The 21,765-nt window shown below is 45.9% G+C and overlaps 1 protein-coding gene across 1 annotated transcript in view; it reads right to left on the bottom strand.

Moving 5' to 3' along the window:
- Window positions 1–21,765, bottom strand: part of LOC126235062 (cubilin-like) — a 451,076-nt gene that overhangs the window by 405,386 nt on the left and 23,925 nt on the right. The window contains exon 2 of the mRNA XM_049943797.1: window positions 10,715–10,889. Within this exon, the coding sequence (XP_049799754.1) occupies window positions 10,715–10,802 (88 nt within the window). The 5' untranslated portion in view covers window positions 10,803–10,889. The remainder of the gene's footprint in view (window positions 1–10,714; window positions 10,890–21,765) is intronic.

The following is a 21,765-nucleotide window of genomic DNA, read 5'->3' as shown; positions in this document are numbered from 1 at the left end:
TAATAAAATCAAGTCTTCTGGTCCAGACTGTATGCCAATTAGGTTCCTTTCGGAGTATGGTGATGCATTAGCTCCATACTTAACAATCATATACAACCGTTCGCTCGACGAAGGATCCGTACCCAAAGACTGGAAAGTTGCACAGATCACGCCAATATTCAAGATAGGTAGGAAGAGTAATCCACTAAATTACAGGCCCATATCGTTAACGTCAATATGCAGCAGGATTTTAGAACTTATATTGTGCTCGAACATTATGAATTACCTCAGAGAAAACGGTCTATTGACACACAGTCAACATGTGTTCAGAAAAAATCGTCTTGTGAAACACAACTATCTCTTTATTCACATTAAGTGTTGAGGGATTTCATATCGATTCCGTATTTCTGGATTTCCGGAAGGCTTTTAACGCTGTACCACACAAGCGGCTCATAGTGAAATTGCGTGCTTATGGAATATCTTCTCAGTTATGTGACTGGATTTATTATTTCCTGTCAGAGATGTCACAGTTCGTAGTACTTAACGGAAAGTCATCGAGTAAAACAGAAGTGATTTCTGGCGTTCTGCAAGGTAGTGGTATAGGCCATTTGCTGTTCCTTATCTATATTAACGATTTTGGAGACAATTTGAGCAGCTGTCTTGGGCTGTTTGCAGATGACGCTGTCTTTTATCGACTAATAAAGTCGTCAGAAGACCTAAACAAACAGCAAAACGTTTTAGAAAAGACATCTGAATGGTGAAAATTGACCCTAAATAACGAAAAGTGGGAAGTTATCCACATGAGTGCTAAAAGGAACTCGTTAAACTTTGGTTACACGATATATCAGTCTAATGTAAAAGCCGTAAATTCAACTAAATACTCAGGTATTACAATTACGAACAACTTAAATTGGAAGGAACACATAGAAAACGTTGTGGGGAAGGTTAATCAAAGACTGCGTTTTATTGGCAGGTCACTTAGAAAATGTGACAGGTCTACTAAGGAGACTGCCTACACTACGCTTTCCGTCCTCTTTTAGAATACTGCTGCGCAGTGTGGGATCCTTACCAGATAGGACTGACGGAGTACATCGAAAAAGTTCATAGAAAGGCAGCACGTTTGTACTATCGCCAAATATGGGAGAGAGTGTCACAGAAACGATACAGGATTTGGGCTGGACATCATTAAAAGAAATGCGTTTTTCGTTGCGACAGAATCTTCTCACGAAATTCCAATCACCATTTTTCTCCTCCGAATTCGTAAACATTTTTTTGACACCGACCTACACAATGAGAAACGATCACCAAGATATAATAAGGGGAATCAGAGCTCGTACGGAAAGATAAAAGTGTTCATTCCTTCCGCACGCTGTTCGAGACTGGAATAATAGAGAATTGTGAAGGTGTTTCGATGAGGCACTTGAATGTGATTTGCAGAGTATCCATGTAGATGTAGATGTAGATGCATACAAATGCCGCGCTATGGTACAAATCACATTTTTCAGTTATCCAGTACACTGATGTGGATCATTCTGGATTAATCCGTTTAAACGATCTTCTTGAAACCCCGAAGGCTTTCTTGAATAATGGAAAAACGATCCACCTTTTGTTTGTGGCTACCTTCGCTCCTGTCACACCTCCATTCAAGTCTAACAGAAGATTCTGTCAGAAATTGATCGATTTCTTAACTTGGCACTCAACATATAGCGTCCAGAACACCACTCACTACCTCCAAATGACAAAATGACAATATACAAACACAAATAGCTGCAGTGAGCACAAATAAATAACGACAATCGAAAAATGAATCAATAGTAAGCAGAATACCAACTTGCAAAGCAAAAACGCTTCTGACATAAGCACCAACCTAACGGAAACTCTAGTGACATATGTCATATTACTCTAGTACCATACCTTTTCCAGTTCCTTATTCAGTACTTTGCTAAATTTATTCTAACTAACGTATAATACAGCGTGATGGAAAGGCATACAGAGCTCTTACAGAGGAGCATCCGGACGCTTCCACCCACATAAAAAATTGTAGTATATGAACTTGCAGGGTTTGCAGTTACAGAATTTCTAATCGCTCGAACGGTAGGCTCAGTGATTTGCACTATCTACTACTGGAAATATTCAATATATGAGATAGCTTCGTTATTCAGTTCATACCTCCTTTCGAGAAATACCACATTATTGTGATGCAAATACAAATATTTTATGTGGAGATATAAAGCGTTTGGAAATATTTAACTGCCGCACTTGAAGTCGGCCCGCAACTAATGCATGCATGTGCGGTGGCGCGTATCTCAGAGAGAGCTGTTTCGAATCCTGGCAGTGGAAGAACCTATAGCCTCTACTTTCTCGGGAAATCCCTTACTAACGCAGCTACCTCGGCACGATTCATGATCATCCCTCAAAGATATACTTCTCGCCTGCCTTCTAAATGTTCCAGCTCAGTTAGATGTCTAGCAGAAGTAATACTCCTGGAAGAAAATAAACTCCAGAGAAATGACAGAAATTTCTTGGTTACAGCTTAAGCGATGTTTCCGCGAATAAATTTTTCATTGCAGAGCAGAGTGTAAGAAGTTTGAAGGAGCTTCACTCTGCTGTAAAGCGACATATTTATTTTAGAAATAGAGATTCTTGAGTTTTAACTGTTGTGCTCGGGACATAATTTGAGCGTCTGACCTCTCACTCTCATCTCAGAGCACAACCTGTCTTATGATTATTTTTGTCCTCTTTTTCCTTCTTAGATCATCAGTCTTCTGACTGGTTCGACATGGTCTGTAACAAGTCCCTCACCGGTGTGGTGACATCACCGTCATCATACTCTGAGAGTAGCAGTTACATCCAAAGATGTCAGTTATTGGTCGGGTGTGGTTCGTACTCTCTTCCTGTACTGTTCTGCCACGCTAAAACTCACTCTTGACAGCCTTCTGTTTACTTAATACGTTTACTATCAATCTGTCACCTTTTACCGTCAGTGTTTTCCACTCATTCCATTTCTTACTGATTTGATTGGAAATCTCTATATTTATTATCTCATTTGTCTCCCAAATTTTCGACCTCATTGTACAGTGTCACATACGAAATGATTTTCGTATTTTCCACAGTCCAAAATACATTTCCACACAACCAAATGGACATTCTCAGAAATGTCATCCTTATAATAAGACTATTTCTTCTATTTAGAGGAATGCTCTCTTTACCTGTGCTAGTGCTTTCTTGTATCCTCCTTGCTTTCAGGTTACTGAGTAACTTCGCTTAAAAGGTAGCAGAATTCCTTCACATGGTCTTCTTCATGGTCTTTAACAACGGAAGCGAAAATTATCGCATTTTTACAATTAATTTCATCTTATGGGTACAGAATTGTAGGCTTTATTTTCAGAAGTAAACATCTCACCTTATAACTAGATGGTTATGCATGAATAGTGTCACTCTTCATAACTTTCTACGACTACTGCAGCTCACGGCGCAGCAGTTGCATCGTTTACAGCATTTTGGTTTCTTGTAACGGAGCCAACGTTTTACAGCGAGAGTATCGTGTTGTGGTTTCTAATATCTATAATATCACTTGCAATAAATTTCTTCAAAACGTGTAGTATCAGTAGTGAGTGTCCGGCATTGTGTAAATTTATGTCTAGCGTGTTTTAAGATCTAGGTAAAGAATATTTCTGATTCACGAATCGTGATAGTTTTACAAGTTTACCTAACGACGCCGCAGTGATGCGTGTCGGTGGAGAGCTTTTTCTTTTATAACTTTTTGCCTTCTATTTTCGTTTATACCTGAATTCTCTTTGGTTAGCGCACTTACATGTTTTTACGAGCGTAATCGTTACTTAACTATCTCCATAGCCGAGGTCGCTTAAGCACGCTCCGCCCGGAGGTAAGCCGGTATCAATCCTATGAGTGGAAAATTTTCACTGACGATATTTCGCCAGCAAGTGCAGGGGTGGTGGTGGTGTCGCTTCATCCATAAGAACAGAAACCTAACACTACGCTGTACGAGCACTCGTTATAGCCCTCCACAAGACACATCTTCTCCCACTCTATCCATCTCCCCCTACCCCTCTCTCTGTTCATCTGCTGCTCTCCACTCTGACCTTCTGCTCCTTCTTCCTCTGTCCATCTCGTCCTTCGTCCCTCTCAGTCAGTATCCTCTTGCCCCTCCATCTCCTCTTCACCCCTTGTAAGTCCATCTCATCCTTTTCCTCTCTGTCTTCTGTTACCCTCATCTTTCTTTTCTGTCCATATCCTCCTGTTCCCTCTCTGACCTTTTACTGTCCACCGGCTTCTCCTGCTTCTCTCCATCTCCTCTTCCCCATCTCCCTGCACACATCCTCCTGTGCCCCCCCCCCCTCCCCCGGCTCTCTCACCATTTTCGCTTGCTCCTTCTCTCTATCCATCTCCTTCTCTTTCCTTTCTCAGTTTATCTCCACCCTTCCTCCACCCTCTATCGTCCGGTTCCTTCTCTTCCCTTTCTGTGAGTTTTCCCTTCACCTTCTCTGTCCCACAATCCCCTCTCTCTGTGTGGCCTTCTCCTCCTGGAGACCTCTCTCTTCGCGATATTACCTCTACTCGAATAAGAGGTTCCTGGTTCTTACCCCAACAGTATTTCTTTCCATATAGCAAGTAGTATGCGCACCAAGTAGAGTTGAAATGGATCTAGCGGTTCAGGAGGAGCCTTTTACTTACGGCTTTGCCCACTTCAAGACAAGACACATATGTTTCACATAAATTCAACATAGTGGTACACATGGTTCCAGTGTAGCTTTCCCGAAGTACGCCCTGCAATTTCGTTTAATCGCAGCTCACTGTTTATGACGTCATATCTCCTGAACTATAGGTTAGTACATTGAACGGCATACACGGATACTGCCAGCTGTGTTGCGAGTATTATTAGTAACAAAGGAGTAAGAAATTTAAGTCTTGCATGATGCGACAGCTTTCACGCGCTCATTGTTTATGACGTCATACCTCCTGAACAATGTGTAGAAGAATGATATGATTTGGAAGATACATTTAGTGGTATACATTAATACAGTATGCAAAATGTAGTTAGTAGTAAAGAAGAAACAAAATGAAACGTCAAGCTCGGTGCAGCAATTTTACTCCATGAACAGCGAAAATATACTAAGCTACAAACTTTTTACCCTACATAGCTTTGTGGGGGCTGCCAGCCATTAAAAGTTTGATAAGGGTTTAAAATTATTTGTTAAGTTTGTTGGAAGTCATTAACTGCTCTCATTCAAATTACTTGATAAATAAATTCTGGTAGTGGCGCGTCGTGAGATACACTTATTTCAACCTCTACCCCCACTCCTTTGAATGACAGGTGGCTGTTACCTCCACTTTGTTGTCATTGCCTGTGATCTTGTCCAAGGTCTTTAACTGTGTACACCATAAAATTCTATTGAGGGAACTAAAGAAGACATACAAAATTGTTAAGGCTTTCGTGGCCACTTGTTGACAAACTGCCTACTGGCTTCTGTCTGGGGGTCTTCGGCCGATGTTCATCTAATGATTTTACTGACATTTCGCCAGCACGAGTGGCTGGCACTGTCAAATCTTCAGCCTCCATTGCTGGTGGTGAACTGGAGCTGAGCTCGCGGCTGCTCGCGGCTGCTTCCGTATTTATCAGTGAAATTCCGACTGCACTCTTAATGTTCCCATTTCTGCTTTTAATTTCACAGAAGGCTGTTTTGACCTTTCTGTATGCTGAGTCAATCTATTTCACAAGCATTTCTTTTTCGATTTCTTAACACTTTTCATTCAGCTGTTCCGCCTTAGCTTCCCCGCACTTCCTTTATCTTTCATTCATAAGTGACTTGTATTTCTGTGTTCCTGGTTTTGCCTGTAAATATTTGGGCCTTCTACTGCCTCCAAAACCCCAAATGTAATTCTTAATCATTTCACCTCCAAGTGATCTTTGAACAGCTTATGTTGATAGTATTGCTGTGTAATGACAATCGACAGTGTCTTGCGCCGTAGCCTCGTTTATTTTTGTTCCTCCCAAATTCGTACTATTAACTACAGATGCTAGCAGTATATGGCAGTGAGTCAGTCAGTTCACACAAGCATCAAACACTGCAACTTACGGATGTGTTCATGCCGAAACGTAGTTGTACCGCAGGCCGTTTGCATCCTGCTAAGTCGCTTGTTTTTGCGCTACACCTGCGCGTTGTCTTTTGCCAATAAAAATTTATTCGCTTAATGCAGCGTCGACGTATTACTGACTCGGGGATTTTAACTAATACAGCAAAAATACTATGAGTTTGGCACTTCCTAATTTTTGGAGACAAGACCGTCGTTCATTTCACAGTGTGAATCGTTGGAATAGCACAGTAGTTCTTTCGCAATGGACGGTAAGAATTTGGAGGACGTTACGTTTATACACGAATGAAACGAAATATTATCATCACCTCTTTATTACCCTGCTGGTCCACCTCTGGGACGCAATACAGTAAGGATTTTGCTTGAAGTGGATTGAATAAGCCCTTGGTGGGTTCCCACTACTGTGTGATATCAGATGTCTACGCAGAGGTCACGCCATTACCGTAAATTTCGAGCCTGTGGTTTACTGGCGACAGCGTCCCACATGTATTCCATCGGGTGGCGAGGACATCATCTTTTAAGTTACTTTCGTGTTTCTCAAAACACTGAAGTATGATTCTGTCTTGTGACTTGGCGTGGTATCTGACTGGAAGTGTCCCTTGCTGGAGGAGGAAAAATAAAGGGATGCAGGTGGTCCGCAATAATGTTCTCGTAAGCCTCAATTGTCGTAATACCATTGCTAGCTACCACAAGTACCATGGCAACAAAGTTCATTGTCACTCTTAACATAGTACTGCCGGAACCAGTCTGCGTCAGTGACACAGTGTACGTTTTCAACTGCCGAAAGCTAGGATATTAGAGTACCCGGAAGTGACCATCGACCAGAGTAACACGAAACGTGATTCATCCGACTAAGCGACACAGATCCCTTAACGGTCCTCTTTTGATGATCGCTTGCCCACTGCAATCGTTACTAACACCGTCGTTTGCTGAACTTGGGAACACAAAGAGTTGCCTAATATCCAACCATGTTCAGCCATATGCTCTGAACGGCGTAGTATCCTAAGGAACGGTGTTGTACCCTGTCGTCAGATTTACCGCAGTTCGCCATCTATCTTGCTTCACAGAGTGCACAAACTTTCGACCTGCACGTACTGTGGTGAGGCCTTGACGTCCAACACCTTGTTGTGGTCTTCATCGTCCTTGCGTCCATGAGTGACCACGACAGTAGCTTGTCAACAGCCAACCAGGTTTGACGTTTCCATGATGCTCGTACCCAAGCGCCAGGCACTGTGAGCACCAACCAACTATCGATATTATAAATCCGTCCAGACGATAGAAACGTCACCTGGCGAGGAGTTGCTGAGTCAGGCACACGCACCGTGCGTGGAGTATCAGTGAGCGTGCTGTCCCTGTGCAGAATGAGGAAGCCGCGCGATCGATAGGAGTTTCACCGATGACCGAGAGGCTGGAAACGAACATTTTTGAAACTGCACGACTTGTAGGGTGTTCGGGGAATGCTGTGGTGAGCGTCTTCAACACCTGGCGAAAATAAGGTGAAACCCCGTCCAGAAGTCGTTGGGCTGGGTGGCCGCCCCTCATTAAAGAAGTCAGACGTCGTAGACGGAGCAGGCTGGTAAAATACGACAGGCGGAAAACTGTGACGGAACTGACACCAGACTTTAATGCTGGGCAGAGTAGAAATGTGTCTGAACACACAGTGCACCGAACGCTCCTAGCTGTGGGTCTCCGCAGCCGATGATTCATGCTTATGCAAAGTTAACACCACGACATCGCCAAATACGACTGAAATGGGCACGGGACCATCGGCACTGGACGTTGTTGCAGGGTACTATTTTACATGGGCTGATGAATCCCGATACCTACTACAGGGCGATGGGAGGGCGAGAACGCGTCATCTTCCAGGGGAGCAGCTCCTTGACATCTGTACTGCGAAATGGAGATAAGTTTGCGGCGGCTCCATTAAGCTCTGGGAAACCTTGACGTGGGGATCCATGGATCGGTTTAAGCTCGTGCAAGGCACCATGACGGCCAAGGGGAGTCGTACTCTGGTTGCAGACCACGTACACTTCATCATGGTGATCAAGTTTTCCAATGGAAGTGGCATTTTTCAGCAATATAACGCGCATTTCAAAAGCTAGGAGTGTGATGGAGTGGTTCGAAGAACACAGTTGAGAATCTAATTCATGTGTTGGCCTCAACTCGCCATATCTGAGCTCAATCGAACAAATCTAGTATGTGACTGAACGTGGCGTCATTGCTTATCGCCCCTCCCCATGGAATTTACAGGAATTATGTGACCCGCGAGTGCAAATGTGGTGGCAACTCCCTCCAGCGACTTAGCAGGTCCGCCGGCCGCGGTGGTCTCGCGGTTCTAGGCGCGCAGTCCGGAACCGTGCGACTGCTACGGTCGCAGGTTCGAATCTTGCCTCTGGCATGGATGTGTGTGATGTCCTTAGGTTAGTTAGGTTTAAGTAGTTCTAAGTTCTAGGGGACTGATGACCACAGCAGTTGAGTCCCATAGTGCTCAGAGCCATTTTGAACTTAGCAGGTCCTCATTGCTTCCATGCAACGACGCGTCGCAGCTGTTATCTGTCCCAAAGTGGGGTCTACGGGCCAGAGGGTAGGTGGTCATAATGATTTGGCTGATCAGTGTACATTCTCCTTACTGCGTTACATGTTATGCGTCGCCAACCCGACCAGGTGGCATTCAAGGTAGCAGTGTCCACTGGTCATGATGTTTTATGATCACAAGTTTAAATTGTACATTGTTGTTTAAATAGATGACAAGGGGAAAGACTTTTGCAACCTCGCAGCTGATGAGAAGTGAATGCTTAATACGAGGATTACAGAAAGAAAATCTGAAATTCCAGTTAGTGACCACTTTGGCTGAATATCTGATGTAAGAGGGGAAGAATCTCCAGTGTACTAGCCCGCATTCGTATGCCCTTTAGCTCCGATGAAATAAAGTGATGGTAGGGTTTGTCACTTATTCATTTGCTTAGTAGTACATGTATGCAGTCGTTGTGCACCCGAATTCCTCACGCTGTAATACCGCATCACAGCGCTAGATGGGCCAAACCAAAACGGTGCAGCTCACAGACGAAGTGGAGTGTCGTGCGGCAATTCTTTCCTTAAATTTACAGGGGTAAAACATTAAATGGTGGAAATGTATGGCAACAGTGCACCATCATGAGACATAGTTGATAGGAGGCTAATATGCTTCCAGTGTGGTCAAAGAAGTGTAAACGACGAAGAAGGGAACCAGTCCACAGTGAAGAATCGATAACCGTAGGACGAGGGCAGCTACGCGAAGAGTGGTTTATAACAACCGAAGCAATAGCGGAAGAAGTGAAAATCAGTCACAATGTGATTTTAAAAGGGGCAAACCGTCACAGAAGCAAAGAACCGAAATCTCGTAAGTAGACTATGGGAGACTGTCAGAACAAAGCGTTGCGAGAAGCTGTTCTAGGTATTGCGTTTGCTGCTCTATAACGCACAGGATACACTTATAGACGCTGCTCCTTGGGTTTTTGGGTTTTTAAATTTTAGCTAACCTCAGTGTTCTACATTTCTCTCTTTCCACGCAAGAAGAAACCATTGCGTGGCAGACATTTCCAGAATGACGGCGAGGGCTAACGTTTCCTGAACACTCAAAAATGCACACTTCTTAAACCTAGGTCTCCGCTATTTCGAAAAATTTGGCTCTCTTCCATAAAATAAAATAAAAGGAATAAATAACATAACATGTTTGTCTATTGCAGTTTGACTACATTTGGTGATACTTAATATTATTTAGTGATGATTGTAAACTTATTCCTTCGGAATTTACTGCATATATCAGCTTTATGTTTACATTTTACCATACAAGGCTTCTGTTTTGATCAGAGACTGTCTCTGTAACGTTGCTTTCGATGTTACCTAACGACGCGCTTTTAATGCTGTTGGTATATGAATCTCTCTTCCATAAAAGTAGCAAAAATCTATTTCGTCAAGTTGTTTACGAGGTCCTGGCATGTACTCAGTCGCAGTGCATAGAGGTTTTCGGAGTTGCTCTTCGACTTGCTTTCTTGACCTTCGTTTACATCCTTAATAGCTTAATCGCCATGCTCAGTTTGCCACTGTTTCTGTTGAATAGACGATGGCACTGCGAAATATAACTACATGAGACGAGATCTGTATTGTGTTCAGTCTACGTGCTCACTTTCGTGAGCTTAGCACTAATGTTTCATTTTAATGTAAGTACAATAGTATTTGAAATATCCATATACTGGAATACTTAGATGCATTTTCACGTACATATTTCCAATCTTCAGTTTTCTTGTACACTTCACTCCACAGAATCAGTCTGATGATGAAATTTTGAATCGCGTCACGCTTAATAAGGAATTGTGCGATAAAGAGATTTCTATATTTCAAAGTTATGCCATAAATATTTATCTCGCCCAATAACTGCAGCAAAACCTTTTCGTTCAGGCCGCTTGGGATACGAAAAGCGTGGCATCAAATTAGGTGTGGTAGTGCAAGGGCCTTATACCGAATACAAGATGAGAACTATAAAGTCGGACAAGTATGCAAACAACCCGTCAACAGTTACATTTCGTATAGAGACTGAGGTAACAGTTGAGTGGGAGCGCCAGCTCTGAGCCCTCATACTGACCTTTCCTGGCGTTTGCGACGGCGCTGGCGGCGGCGAGCAGCAGGAGCGCACACAGGCCGATAGCAGCCGGCGCGCGCTGCAGAGCCATGACAGCTGGCGGGTCCCACGCGATGCGCCCGCTCTGCCCTGCCCGGTCTACTCGGCACCTCCAGCCTGCCGCATCCCCCTCAGAGACCTGCAACCAGCACACCACCCGATCACTGCAACCTGCGCTGTTTGCTTCCGTGACGGCAACATTCGATGATCCTAGACCTAGGCAAAATCCTTTTTAGCATTCCGTACCTCACCCGGTAAAAAACGAAACCTTTACACAATTGTCCGCCTGTGCCTGTCCGTCTGTTAAGAACCGTATTTATCAGGGACGGAGCGAGGTGCCAATGTTAAATATACCGGGTGATCAAAAAGTTAGTATAAATTTGAAAACTTAATAAACCACGGAATAATGTAGAGAGAGAGGTAAAAATTTACACACATGCTTGGAATGACATGCGGTTTTATTAGAACAAAAAAAAAAGAAAGTTCACAATGTCCGACAGATGGCGCTGGATAGCAAAACGTCAGTGACTACGCATGACAATCGGGTATAAATGGAGCTGTAATGAGAGAGAGAATCAGATGCGCCAGCAGTTGCAGCAGGTTGACTTTACCTGAAAAGGCGCTTTTAGTGAAGCTGTATTATCAGAATGGGGAATGTGCTAGTTCAGCGTTACGATCCTATCGCCATAGGAAGGGGATTCGAACGGGTAAAGGTCCATTGACAAATGCAACTGTGGCGAGAATAATTTCGAAGTTCGAAGCCACGGGTTGTTTAGACGATAGACCCCGTAGTGGCCAACCGAGCACAAGGGGTAATGCTGCTGTGACCGTTCAGGAAGAAATGGAGACTGTAGCGGTTTCGGTTATGCACGGGGAAGTCAGCGCTCGTGCAGTCGCACGTCGCACCGGCATTCCAAACACTACTGTTTGGTTGGCGCTTAGGCGTACCCTCCGATGCTATTCGTACAAAATCCATCGGCATCATGAACTGTTACCTGACGATTTAGTGAAGCGGAGGGCATTTGCGGTGTGGGCGTTTCAAAAGATGGCGGAAGATGACGATTGGTTGAGTAACGTGTTGTGGACCGACGAAGCTCATTTCACACTCCGAGGGTCTGTCAACGCCCACAACTGCAAAATTTGGCCTACTGAAATTCCTAGAACTGTCGTGGAAACTCCATTGCACGACGAGAAAGACAGGGTATGGGTTGGATTTACCACATCTACCTTATCGGGCCTTTTTTCTTCGAGGAAATGCGTGATTCTGATTTTGTAACTGCAACCGTGACGGGTGAGAGGTTCGCCGATATGTTACAGAATCTCATCATCCCTAGAGCCTGACTGATAAACACCTGCTGGAACGTATGATATTTATGCAGGATGGCGCTCCACCCCATATTGCTAGACGCGTGAAAGATCTCTTGAGCGTGCTGTTTGGTGATGATCGTGTGCTCAGCCGTCGCTTTCGTCATGCTTGGCCTCCCAGGTCCCCAGACCTCAGTCCGTGCGCTTATTGGCTTTGGGGTTACCTGAAGTCGCAAGTGAATAGTGATCCACCGACATCTCTAGGGATGCTGAAAGACAACATCCGACGTCGAAGCCTCACCATAACTCCGGACATGCTTTACAGTGCTGTTAACAACATTCTTCCTCGACTACAGCTACTGTTGAGGAATGATGGTGGACATATTGAGCATTTCCTGTAAGGAACATCATCTTTGCTTTGTCTTACCTTTTTATGCTAATTATTGCTATTCTGATCAGACGAAGCGCCATCTGTCGGACATCTTTTTAAGTTTTGTAATTTTTTGTTCTAATAAAACCCCTACGTCATTCCAAGCATATGTATCAATTTTTACCTGTCTATCTACATTATACCGTGATTTATTCTGTTTTCAAATTTATACCGACTTTTTGATCACCCGGTATCTAATATACGCTGATGAGCCAAATAAACTGGTACAGGCATGCGTATTCAAATACAGTGAAATGCAGACAGGCAGAATACGGCGCTGCGGTCGGCAACGCCTATATAAAACAAGAGTCTGGCGCAGTTGTTACATCGGTTACTGCTGCTACAAGAGCAGGTCATCAAGATTCAAGTAAGGTACAGCGTAGTGTTTTAGTCGGCGCACCAGCGATGGGACACAGCATCTCCGAAGTAGCGATGAAGTACCGATTTTCCCGTACGATCATTTCAAAAGTGAACAGTGAATATCGGGAATCCGGTAAAACATCAAATCTCCGACATCGCTGCGGCCGGGAAAAGATCCTACAAGAAACGGACCAACGACGACAAGAGAATCGTTCAGCGCGACAAAAGTGCAACCCTTCCACAAATTGCTGCAGATTTCAGTGCTGGACCATCAGCAAGTGTCAGCGCGCGAACCATTCAACGAAACATCATCGATATTGGCTCTCGAAGCCGAAGGCTCACTCGTGTACCCTTGACGACTGCACGACACAAAGCTTTACGCCTGACCTGAGCCCTTCAACACCGACAATGGACTGTTGATGACCGGAAAAATGTTGCCTGGTCGGACGAGTGTCGTTTCAAATTGTACCGATCGGATGAACGTGTACGGGTATGGAGGCAATCTCATGAATCAGTGGACACTGCATGTTGGCAGGGGCCGGTTCAAGCTGGTGGAGACACTGTACTGATGTGGGGAGTTTGCAGTTGGAGTGATATGCGACCCCTAATACTTCTAAATATGACTCTGACAGGTGACACGTATGTAAGCATCCTGTCTGTTGACCTGCATCCATTCGTGTCGATTGTGCATTCCGACGGACTTGGGCAATTCCAACAGGACACTGCGACACCCCACACGTCCAGAACCGCTGTAAAGTGGCTCCATTCAAAAGATGCGGCAATTTATCTCACTTATTTCGGTACTGACAAACTTAGCCATCAAAACTTGTAGGTGAACTATCCATGTACATAATTAAATTTGTACGGAACCGCCAGGACGCGAATGCTACTCCTACTTGTCCTGCTTTTTCAGTTACTTCCGACAAAGCTTCGTTTTATGTCGTTTAACTTCCTCCATTGTTTTTCCGGTGAGCACATTACACACTTGAAATTTTACTCTAGAAGTTCTCCAAGCGACCCAGGAAGGCACCTGAGAGGAAACCTTGTGTTACTGAGGAAATGAATTTATCGTCGAAAGAAGAAAGTGTAAAAATATTCAAGCGAAAACAGGAATACGGCATTATCGGCCACATGCGAATGAAACGATTGCTGAAAAGGTGAGGCGACGTGATTATAGGAGAGCTGTGAAGAAATCAATAAGTATATAGTCATCAGAAGAACAGAAAAAAAAATGGTTCAAATGGCTCTGAGCACTATGGGACTCAACTGCTGTGGTCATAAGTCCCCTAGAACTTAGAACTACTTAAACCTAACTAACCTAAGGACATCACACACATCCATGCCCGAGGCAGGATTTGAACCTGCGACCGTAGTGGTCGTGCGGTTCCAGACTGTAGCGCCTTTAACCGCTCGGCCACTCCGGCCGGCTCAGAAGAACAGATTCAACAGAAAGTCAAAAGGACCTTTGGTGGATGTAATACAGAACATTTCAACATTCAGAGGAAGGAAAAACTCTACTGTAAAACGTATAGCAAAGAGCGGTTACGTTGAAAGAGTAATCTCTAGGTCTGTACGAGGGGGAATTGCCTGACGATGTGACAGATGAAATGGGACTTTGTTTAGAAGACTTGGGGGTACCTGTATTACACTTATAGTTCCCGAAAGATCGTTGGATGACTTGGGATAAAAGAAGCGGAAGGCAAAGATAACCTTTTCCCGAAATTTATAAAGACATTATAGGAAGTGGCGATCAAACAAATGTTTAAGTTAGCATGTAGAATGAATGAGATGGGAGGTACCACCAGACTTTCGGAAAAAATATTATAAACTCTATTTCGAAGATACCATGGGCAGATAAGTGCGAGAAATATTGAAAATCAGTCAGTATGCTTAGCTGAGTGGTTAGTACCAGCGTACCATGTGCGAGGGCCAGGTTCGATTCCCGACCATGTTGTAGATTTTCTCCACTCGTGGGCTAGGTGTTGTGTTGTCCTTAACATCGTCTCATTACCACTGACATTCAAGTCGCTCCCAACGTGGCATCACCTGAAAGACGACTTGCAGCAAAGAGGCCGAACTTCCCCGGATGGGACTTTCCGTCCAACAACGCTACACTATCACTCATTTTTTTATCGTAAAATCAACCTAACAGCTCATACATCCAAGTGGCTGACAAAGATTATGTACAGATGAATGGAAGAAAAGAGAGGTTCTCTTAGACGACCATCAGTAAAGGTTTTCGAAATGTAAAGGAACCAGAGAGTCAGTTCTGAAGTCGCAATTGATAATGGAAAGTATACTTAACAAACATCAAGGTACGTTCATAGGCTCTGTCGACCTAGGATAAGCGCTGGCTCGTGGTCGTGCGGTAGCGTTCTCGCTTCCCCACGCCCGGGTTCCCGGGTTCGATTCCCGGCGGGGTCAGGGATTTTCTCTGCCTCGTGATGGCTGGGTGTTGTGTGCTGTCCTTAGGTTAGTTAGGTTTAAGTAGTTCTAAGTTCTAGGGGACTTATGACCACAGCAGTTGAGTCCCATAGTGCTCAGAGCCGATAAGCGCTGGACGTGGTAAAATAGTGCAAACGTTTGAACTTCTCAGAAAAATTTCATGCAAGCTGTAATATTTAAAATGTATTATAATCTTAAAGGAAAAATAAGAGTGAAATACTGGGATTAAAACGGATGTAAGACAGAGATGCACTTTTTATTACCTATTTCTTTGCACAATGAAACAGAGAAAGAATTCCAGGAGACTTTGAATGGAATGAACTGTCTAATCAGCAAAGAATATGGACTAAGACTAAACCAAAGATCGGCAAAAGAAGTCAGGAGTAATAGTGATAAGATTAGTAATTTACCATCAAAACTGAGACACTGCGAGCCTGATGAACTGAAGGAATTCACTTATCTTTGTAGCGAAATAGCCTATGGCAGACGAAGGTAGAAGGACGTAAAAAGCACAGTCGAAGAGAGTTTTTGTGGCCAAAGGGAGTGTACTTGTATCAAACATCCACGTTAATTTGGCGATGAAAATTCTGTAAACGTACGTTTGGACGGACGTCGAAAATTAGGTGGACAGATAGAAAATGAGCAGATTCTCCACAGAACACTCGGGCAAGGAAATGTGTGGAAAACACAGACACGAAGAAGGGGCTGGAAGATACATCAAACGTTAAGACATCGAGGAATAACTTTCCTTGTACTATAGTGTGCTCTCGAGGATAAAAAAGGGTAATGGAAGAGAAAGATCGTAATATATCAGACTCATAATTGAGGACGTTGGGTTGCTTCAAATGGCTCTGAGCACTATGGGACTCAACTTCTGAGGTCATCAGACCCCTACAACCTAGAACTACTTAAACCTAACTAACCCAAGGACGTCACACACATCCATGGCCAAGGTAGGATTCGAACTGCGACCGTAGCGGTCGCACGGTTCCAGACTGTAGCACCTAGAACCGCTCGGCCACCCCAGCCGGCGGACGTTAAGTGTTTAGTGGCGCAGCATAATGATGAAGTGGAGTATCGTACGGTAATTCGTTCTCGGCAGAAGCGGAAATGTTGCAGCTCTATTACGCCAATCTACACTCCTGGAAATTGAAATAAGAACACCGTGAATTCATTGTCCCAGGAAGGGGAAACTTTATTGACACATTCCTGGGGTCAGATACATCACATGATCACACTGACAGAACCACAGGCACATAGACACAGGCAACAGAGCATGCACGATGTCGGCACTAGTACAGTGTATATCCACCTTTCGCAGCAATGCAGGCTGCTATTCTCCCATGGAGACGATCGTAGAGATGCTGGATGTAGTCCTGTGGAACGGCTTGCCATGCCATTTCCACCTGGCGCCTCAGTTGGACCAGCGTTCGTGCTGGACGTGCAGACCGCGTGAGACGACGCTTCATCCAGTCCCAAACATGCTCAATGGGGGACAGATCCGGAGATCTTGCTGGCCAGGGTAGTTGACTTACACCTTTTAGAGCACGTTGGGTGGCACGGGATACATGCGGACGTGCATTGTCCTGTTGGAACAGCGAGTTCCCTTGCCGGTCTAGGAATGGTAGAACGATGGGTTCGATGACGGTTTGGATGTACCGTGCACTATTCAGTGTCCCCTCGACGATCACCAGTGGTGTACGGCCAGTGTAGGAGATCGCTCCCCACACCATGATGCCGGGTGTTGGCCCTGTGTGCCTCGGTCGTATGCAGTCCTGATTGTGGCGCTCACCAGCACGGCGCCAAACACGCATACGACCGTCATTGGCACCAAGGCAGAAGCGACTCTCATCGCTGAAGACGACACGTCTCCATTCGTCCCTCCATTCACGCCTGTCGCGACACCACTGGAGGCGGGCTGCACGATGTTGGGGCGTGAGCGGAAGAGGGCCTAACGATGTGCGGGACCGTAGCCCAGCTTCATGGAGACGGTTGCGAATGGTCCTCGCCGATACCCCAGGAGCAACAGTGTCCCTAATTTGCTGGGAAGTGGCGGTGCGGTCCCCTATGGCACTGCGTAGGATCCTACGGTCTTGGCGTGCATCCGTGCGTCGCTGCGGTCCGGTCCCAGGTCGACGGGCACGTGCACCTTCCGCCGACCACTGGCGACAACATCGATGTACTGTGGAGACCTCACGCCCCATTTGTTGAGCAATCCGGCGGTACGTCCACCCGGCCACCCGCATGCCCACTATACGCCCTTGCTCAAAGTCCGTCAACTGCACATACGGTTCACGTCCACGCTGTCGCGGCATGCTACCAGTGTTAAAGACTGCGATGGAGCTCCGTATGCCACGGCAAACTGGCTGACACTGACGGCGGCGGTGCACAAATGCTGCGCAGCTAGCGCCATTCGACGGCCAACAACGCGGTTCCTGGTGTGTCCGCTGTGGGTCTGACACACCGGTGTCAATGTGTTCTTTTTTCCATTTCGAGGAGTGTAGATGACTTGTTTAGCCCGCTTTTACTTGCAGGCTCATCTGCAATATTTCTGGCTCCGATTGTACACTGAAGCGCCAGAGAAACTGGTATAGGCATGCGTACTGAAAGACAGTCATTGTGGCGGTGCGGTTCTTGGCGCTTCAGTCTCGAACCGCGCGGCATCTACGGTCGCAGGTTCGAATCCTGTCTCGAGCATGGCTGTGTGTAATGTCCTTAGGTTACCAGAATGAGATTTTCACTCTGCAGCGGAGTGTGCGCTGATATGAAACTTCCTGGCAGATTAAAACTGTGTACCCGACCGAGATTCGAACTCGGGACCTTTGCCTTTCGCGGGCAAGTGCTCTACCAACTGAGCTACCGAAGCACGACTCACGGCCGGTCTCACAGCTCAGTTGGTAGAGCACTTGCCCGCGAAAGGCAAAGGTCCCGAGTTCGAATCTCGGTCGGGTACACAGTTTTAATCTGCCAGGAAGTTTCATATCAGCGCACACTCCGCTGCAGAGTGAAAATCTCATTCTGGAAACATCCCCCAGGCTGTGGCTAAGCCATGTCTCCGCAATACCCTTTCTTTCAGGAGTGCTAGTTCTGCAAGGTTCGCAGGAGAGCTTCTGTAAAGTTTGGTAGGTAGGAGACGAGATACTGGCATTCGTCCTTAGGTTAGTTACGATTAAGTAGTTCTAAGTTCTAGGGGACTGATGACTTTAGATGTTAAGTCCCATAGTGATCAGAGCCAATTGAACCAGCGTATTGAAATACAGATATATGCAAACAGATATAATACGGCGCCGCAGGGGGCAACGTCTATTTAAGACAGCAAGTGTCTGACGCAATTGTTAGATCGGTTACCGCTGCTACAATGGTAAATTGTCAAGATTAGAGTGAGTTTGAATGTGGTGTTATAGTCGGCACACGAGCAATGGGACACATCTCCGATGTAGTGATGAAGTGGGCATTTTCCCATACGACCACTTCATGAGGGTACCCTGAATATCAGGCATCCGGGAAAACCTCGAATCTCTGACTCGCTGAGGCCGGAAAGATCCTGCAAGAATGGGACCAACGACGACTGAAGAGAACCGTTCAAAGTGACAGAAGTACAACCATTCCGCAATAGTGCTAGAGATTTCAATGCTGGGCAGTCAATAAGTGCCAGCGTGCGAACCATTCAATGAAACATCATCGATATGGGCTTTCGGAGCCCTACACGATATTAGACAGGAGTAGCAGTTTCTTTGGGTCTTCAGAGCATAGTATTGTTAGCCACTTTTGTATTTCGCTTGCTTTTCCTGTCCCCTGCAGAGTAGCCTGCCTATAATATGGTTTTGCATAAGACGTATGCACACATGTTTGCTCGTTGCGTCTATCAAATGGATGACTGACGAGACAAAGCCTTACGCCTCTCCTGGGCTCGTCAACACTGGCATTGGATTGTTGATGACTGGAAAAATGTTGCCTGGTCGGACGAGTCTCTTTTTAAATTGTACCGAGCGGATGGGCGTGTACGGGTATGGAGGCAATCTCATGAATTCATGAAACCTGCATGTCAGCAGGGGACAGTTCAAGCTGGTGGAGACTCTGTAATAGTGCGGGGAGTGTGCAGTTGGAGTGATATGGGACCCCTGATACGTCTAGATACGATTCTGACAGGTGACACGTACGTAAACATTCTGTCTGGTCACCTGCATCCATTCATGTCTATTCTCCTTTCCGGCGGACGTGTCCAATTCTAGCAGGACAGTAAGACATTCTACAATTCCAGGATTGCTACATAGTGGCTCCAGGTTCCTTCTTCTACGTTCAAACACTTCCGCCGGCCTCCAAACTCCCCAGACGTCAAAGCTATTGAGCATATCTGGAATACGTTGCAACGTGCTGTTCAGAAGAGATCTACACCCACTCGTAGTCTTACTGATTTTTGGGCAGCCCTTCTGGATTCAGACATTAGTCGAGTAGTTCGGCGTGCTCGCGAGGGCCCTATACGATATTAGAATTGCTACACCACGAAGATGCCGTGCTACACACGCGAAATTTAACCGGCAGGAAGAAGATGCTGTGATATGCAAATGATTAGCTTTTCAGAGCATTCACACAAGGTTGGCGCCGGTGGCGACACCTACAACGTGCTGACATGAGGAAAGTTTCCAACCGATTTCTAATACACAAACGGCAGTTGACCGGAGTTGCCTGGTGAAACGTTGTTGTGATGCCTCGTGTAAGGAGGAGATATACGTACCATCACGTTTCCGACTTTGATAAAGGTCGGATTGTAGCATATCGGGATTGCGGTTTATCGTATCGCGACATTACTGCTCGCGTTGGTCGAGATCCAATGACTGTTAGCATCATATGGAATCGGTGGTTTCAGGAGGGTAATACGGATCGCCGTGCTGGATCCCAACTGCCTCGTATCACTAGCAGTCGAGATGACAGGCATCTTATCCGAATGTCAGTAACGGTTCGTTCAGCCACATCTCGATCTCTGAGTCAACAGACGGGGACGTTTGCAAGACAACAACCATCTGCACGAAGAGTTCGACAACGTTTGCAGCAGCATGGACTATCAGCTCGGAGACCATGGCTGCGGTTACCCTTGACGCTGCATCACAGACAGGAGCGTCTACGATGGTGTACTCAACGACGAATCTGGGTGCATGAACGGCAAAACGTCATTTTTTCGGATGAATCCAGGTTCTGTTTACAACATCATGATGGTCGCATCCGTGTTTAGCGACATCGCTGCGAACGCACATTGGAAGCGTGTATTCGTCATCGCCATACTGGCGTATCACCCGGCGTGATGCTATGGAGTGCCATTGGTTACATGTCTCGGTTACCTCCTGTTCGCATTGACGGCACTTTGAACAGTGGACGTTACATTTCAGATGTGCTATGACCCGTGGCTCTACCCTTCATTCGATCCCTGCGAAACCCTAGATTTCAGCAGGATAATGCACGACCGCATGTTGCAGGTCCTGTACGGGCCTTTCTGGATACAGAAAATGTTCATTTGCTGCCCTGGCCAGCACGTTCTCCAGATCTCTAACCAATTGGAGACGTCTGGTCAATGGTGGCCGAGCAACTGGCTCGTCACATTACGCCAGTGACTACGCTTGATGAACTGTGGTATCGTGTTGAAGCTGTATGGGCAGCCAAGCCAAGCTCTGTTTGACTCAATGCCCAGGAGTATCAAGGCCGTTATTAGCGCGAGAGGTGCTTGTTCTGCGTACTGATTTCTCACGATCTATGCACACAAATAGCGTGAAAATGTAATCAAATGTCAGTTCTAGTATAATATATTTGTCCAATGAGTACCCGTTTATCATCTGCATTTCTTCTTGGTGTTGTAATTTTAATGGCCAGTAGTGTAGACAGTTGTACGAGTTTCTTTGGGTCTTCAGTGTATAACATTGTTAGCCACTTTTGTATTTCTCTTGCTTTTCCTGTCCTACCCTTAACAAAATGGCTCTGAGCACTATGCGACTTCTGAGGTCATTAGTCGCCTGGAACTTAGAACTACTTAAACCTAGCCAACCTAAGGACATCACACACATCCATGCCAGAGGCAGGATTCGAACCTGCAACCGTTGCGATCGCTCGGCTCCAGACTGTGGCGCCTAGAACCGCGCAGCCAATCCGGCCGGTTACCCTTAACATCCAAGCGCTGCTGTAAGTTCTTGAGTTCTCCTTGTGAAGACTAAGATGGCGTCGTTGCCCGCGTAGTTCTGCAGTAGGCTACCAGCGTAGTACAACGATTCCCTCCAATGTTGTGGAGGGTGGCGCCGTGCGACCACAGCCGGACGTCCGTCGCCACGCGGCGTGAACTTGTCGCCCGTGGCTGGCGCGCGTTCAGGCGCGAGGGTACGCAGCGTCCGGAAAACGCACCGGGCCGGCCTCCTGCCCCCGTCCGCCGCCTACACGGCACGTCGCTGCCGCCGCCGCCACCTATCCCCCTGACCGTGTTGCGGTCATTGAT

This window comes from Schistocerca nitens, chromosome 2 (genome assembly GCF_023898315.1).
Source record: "Schistocerca nitens isolate TAMUIC-IGC-003100 chromosome 2, iqSchNite1.1, whole genome shotgun sequence".
In the NCBI taxonomy this organism is placed as follows: domain Eukaryota; kingdom Metazoa; phylum Arthropoda; class Insecta; order Orthoptera; family Acrididae; genus Schistocerca; species Schistocerca nitens.
The sequence above is the reverse complement of the archived record's forward strand: the minus strand, read 5'-3'. Positions and strand labels throughout refer to the sequence as shown.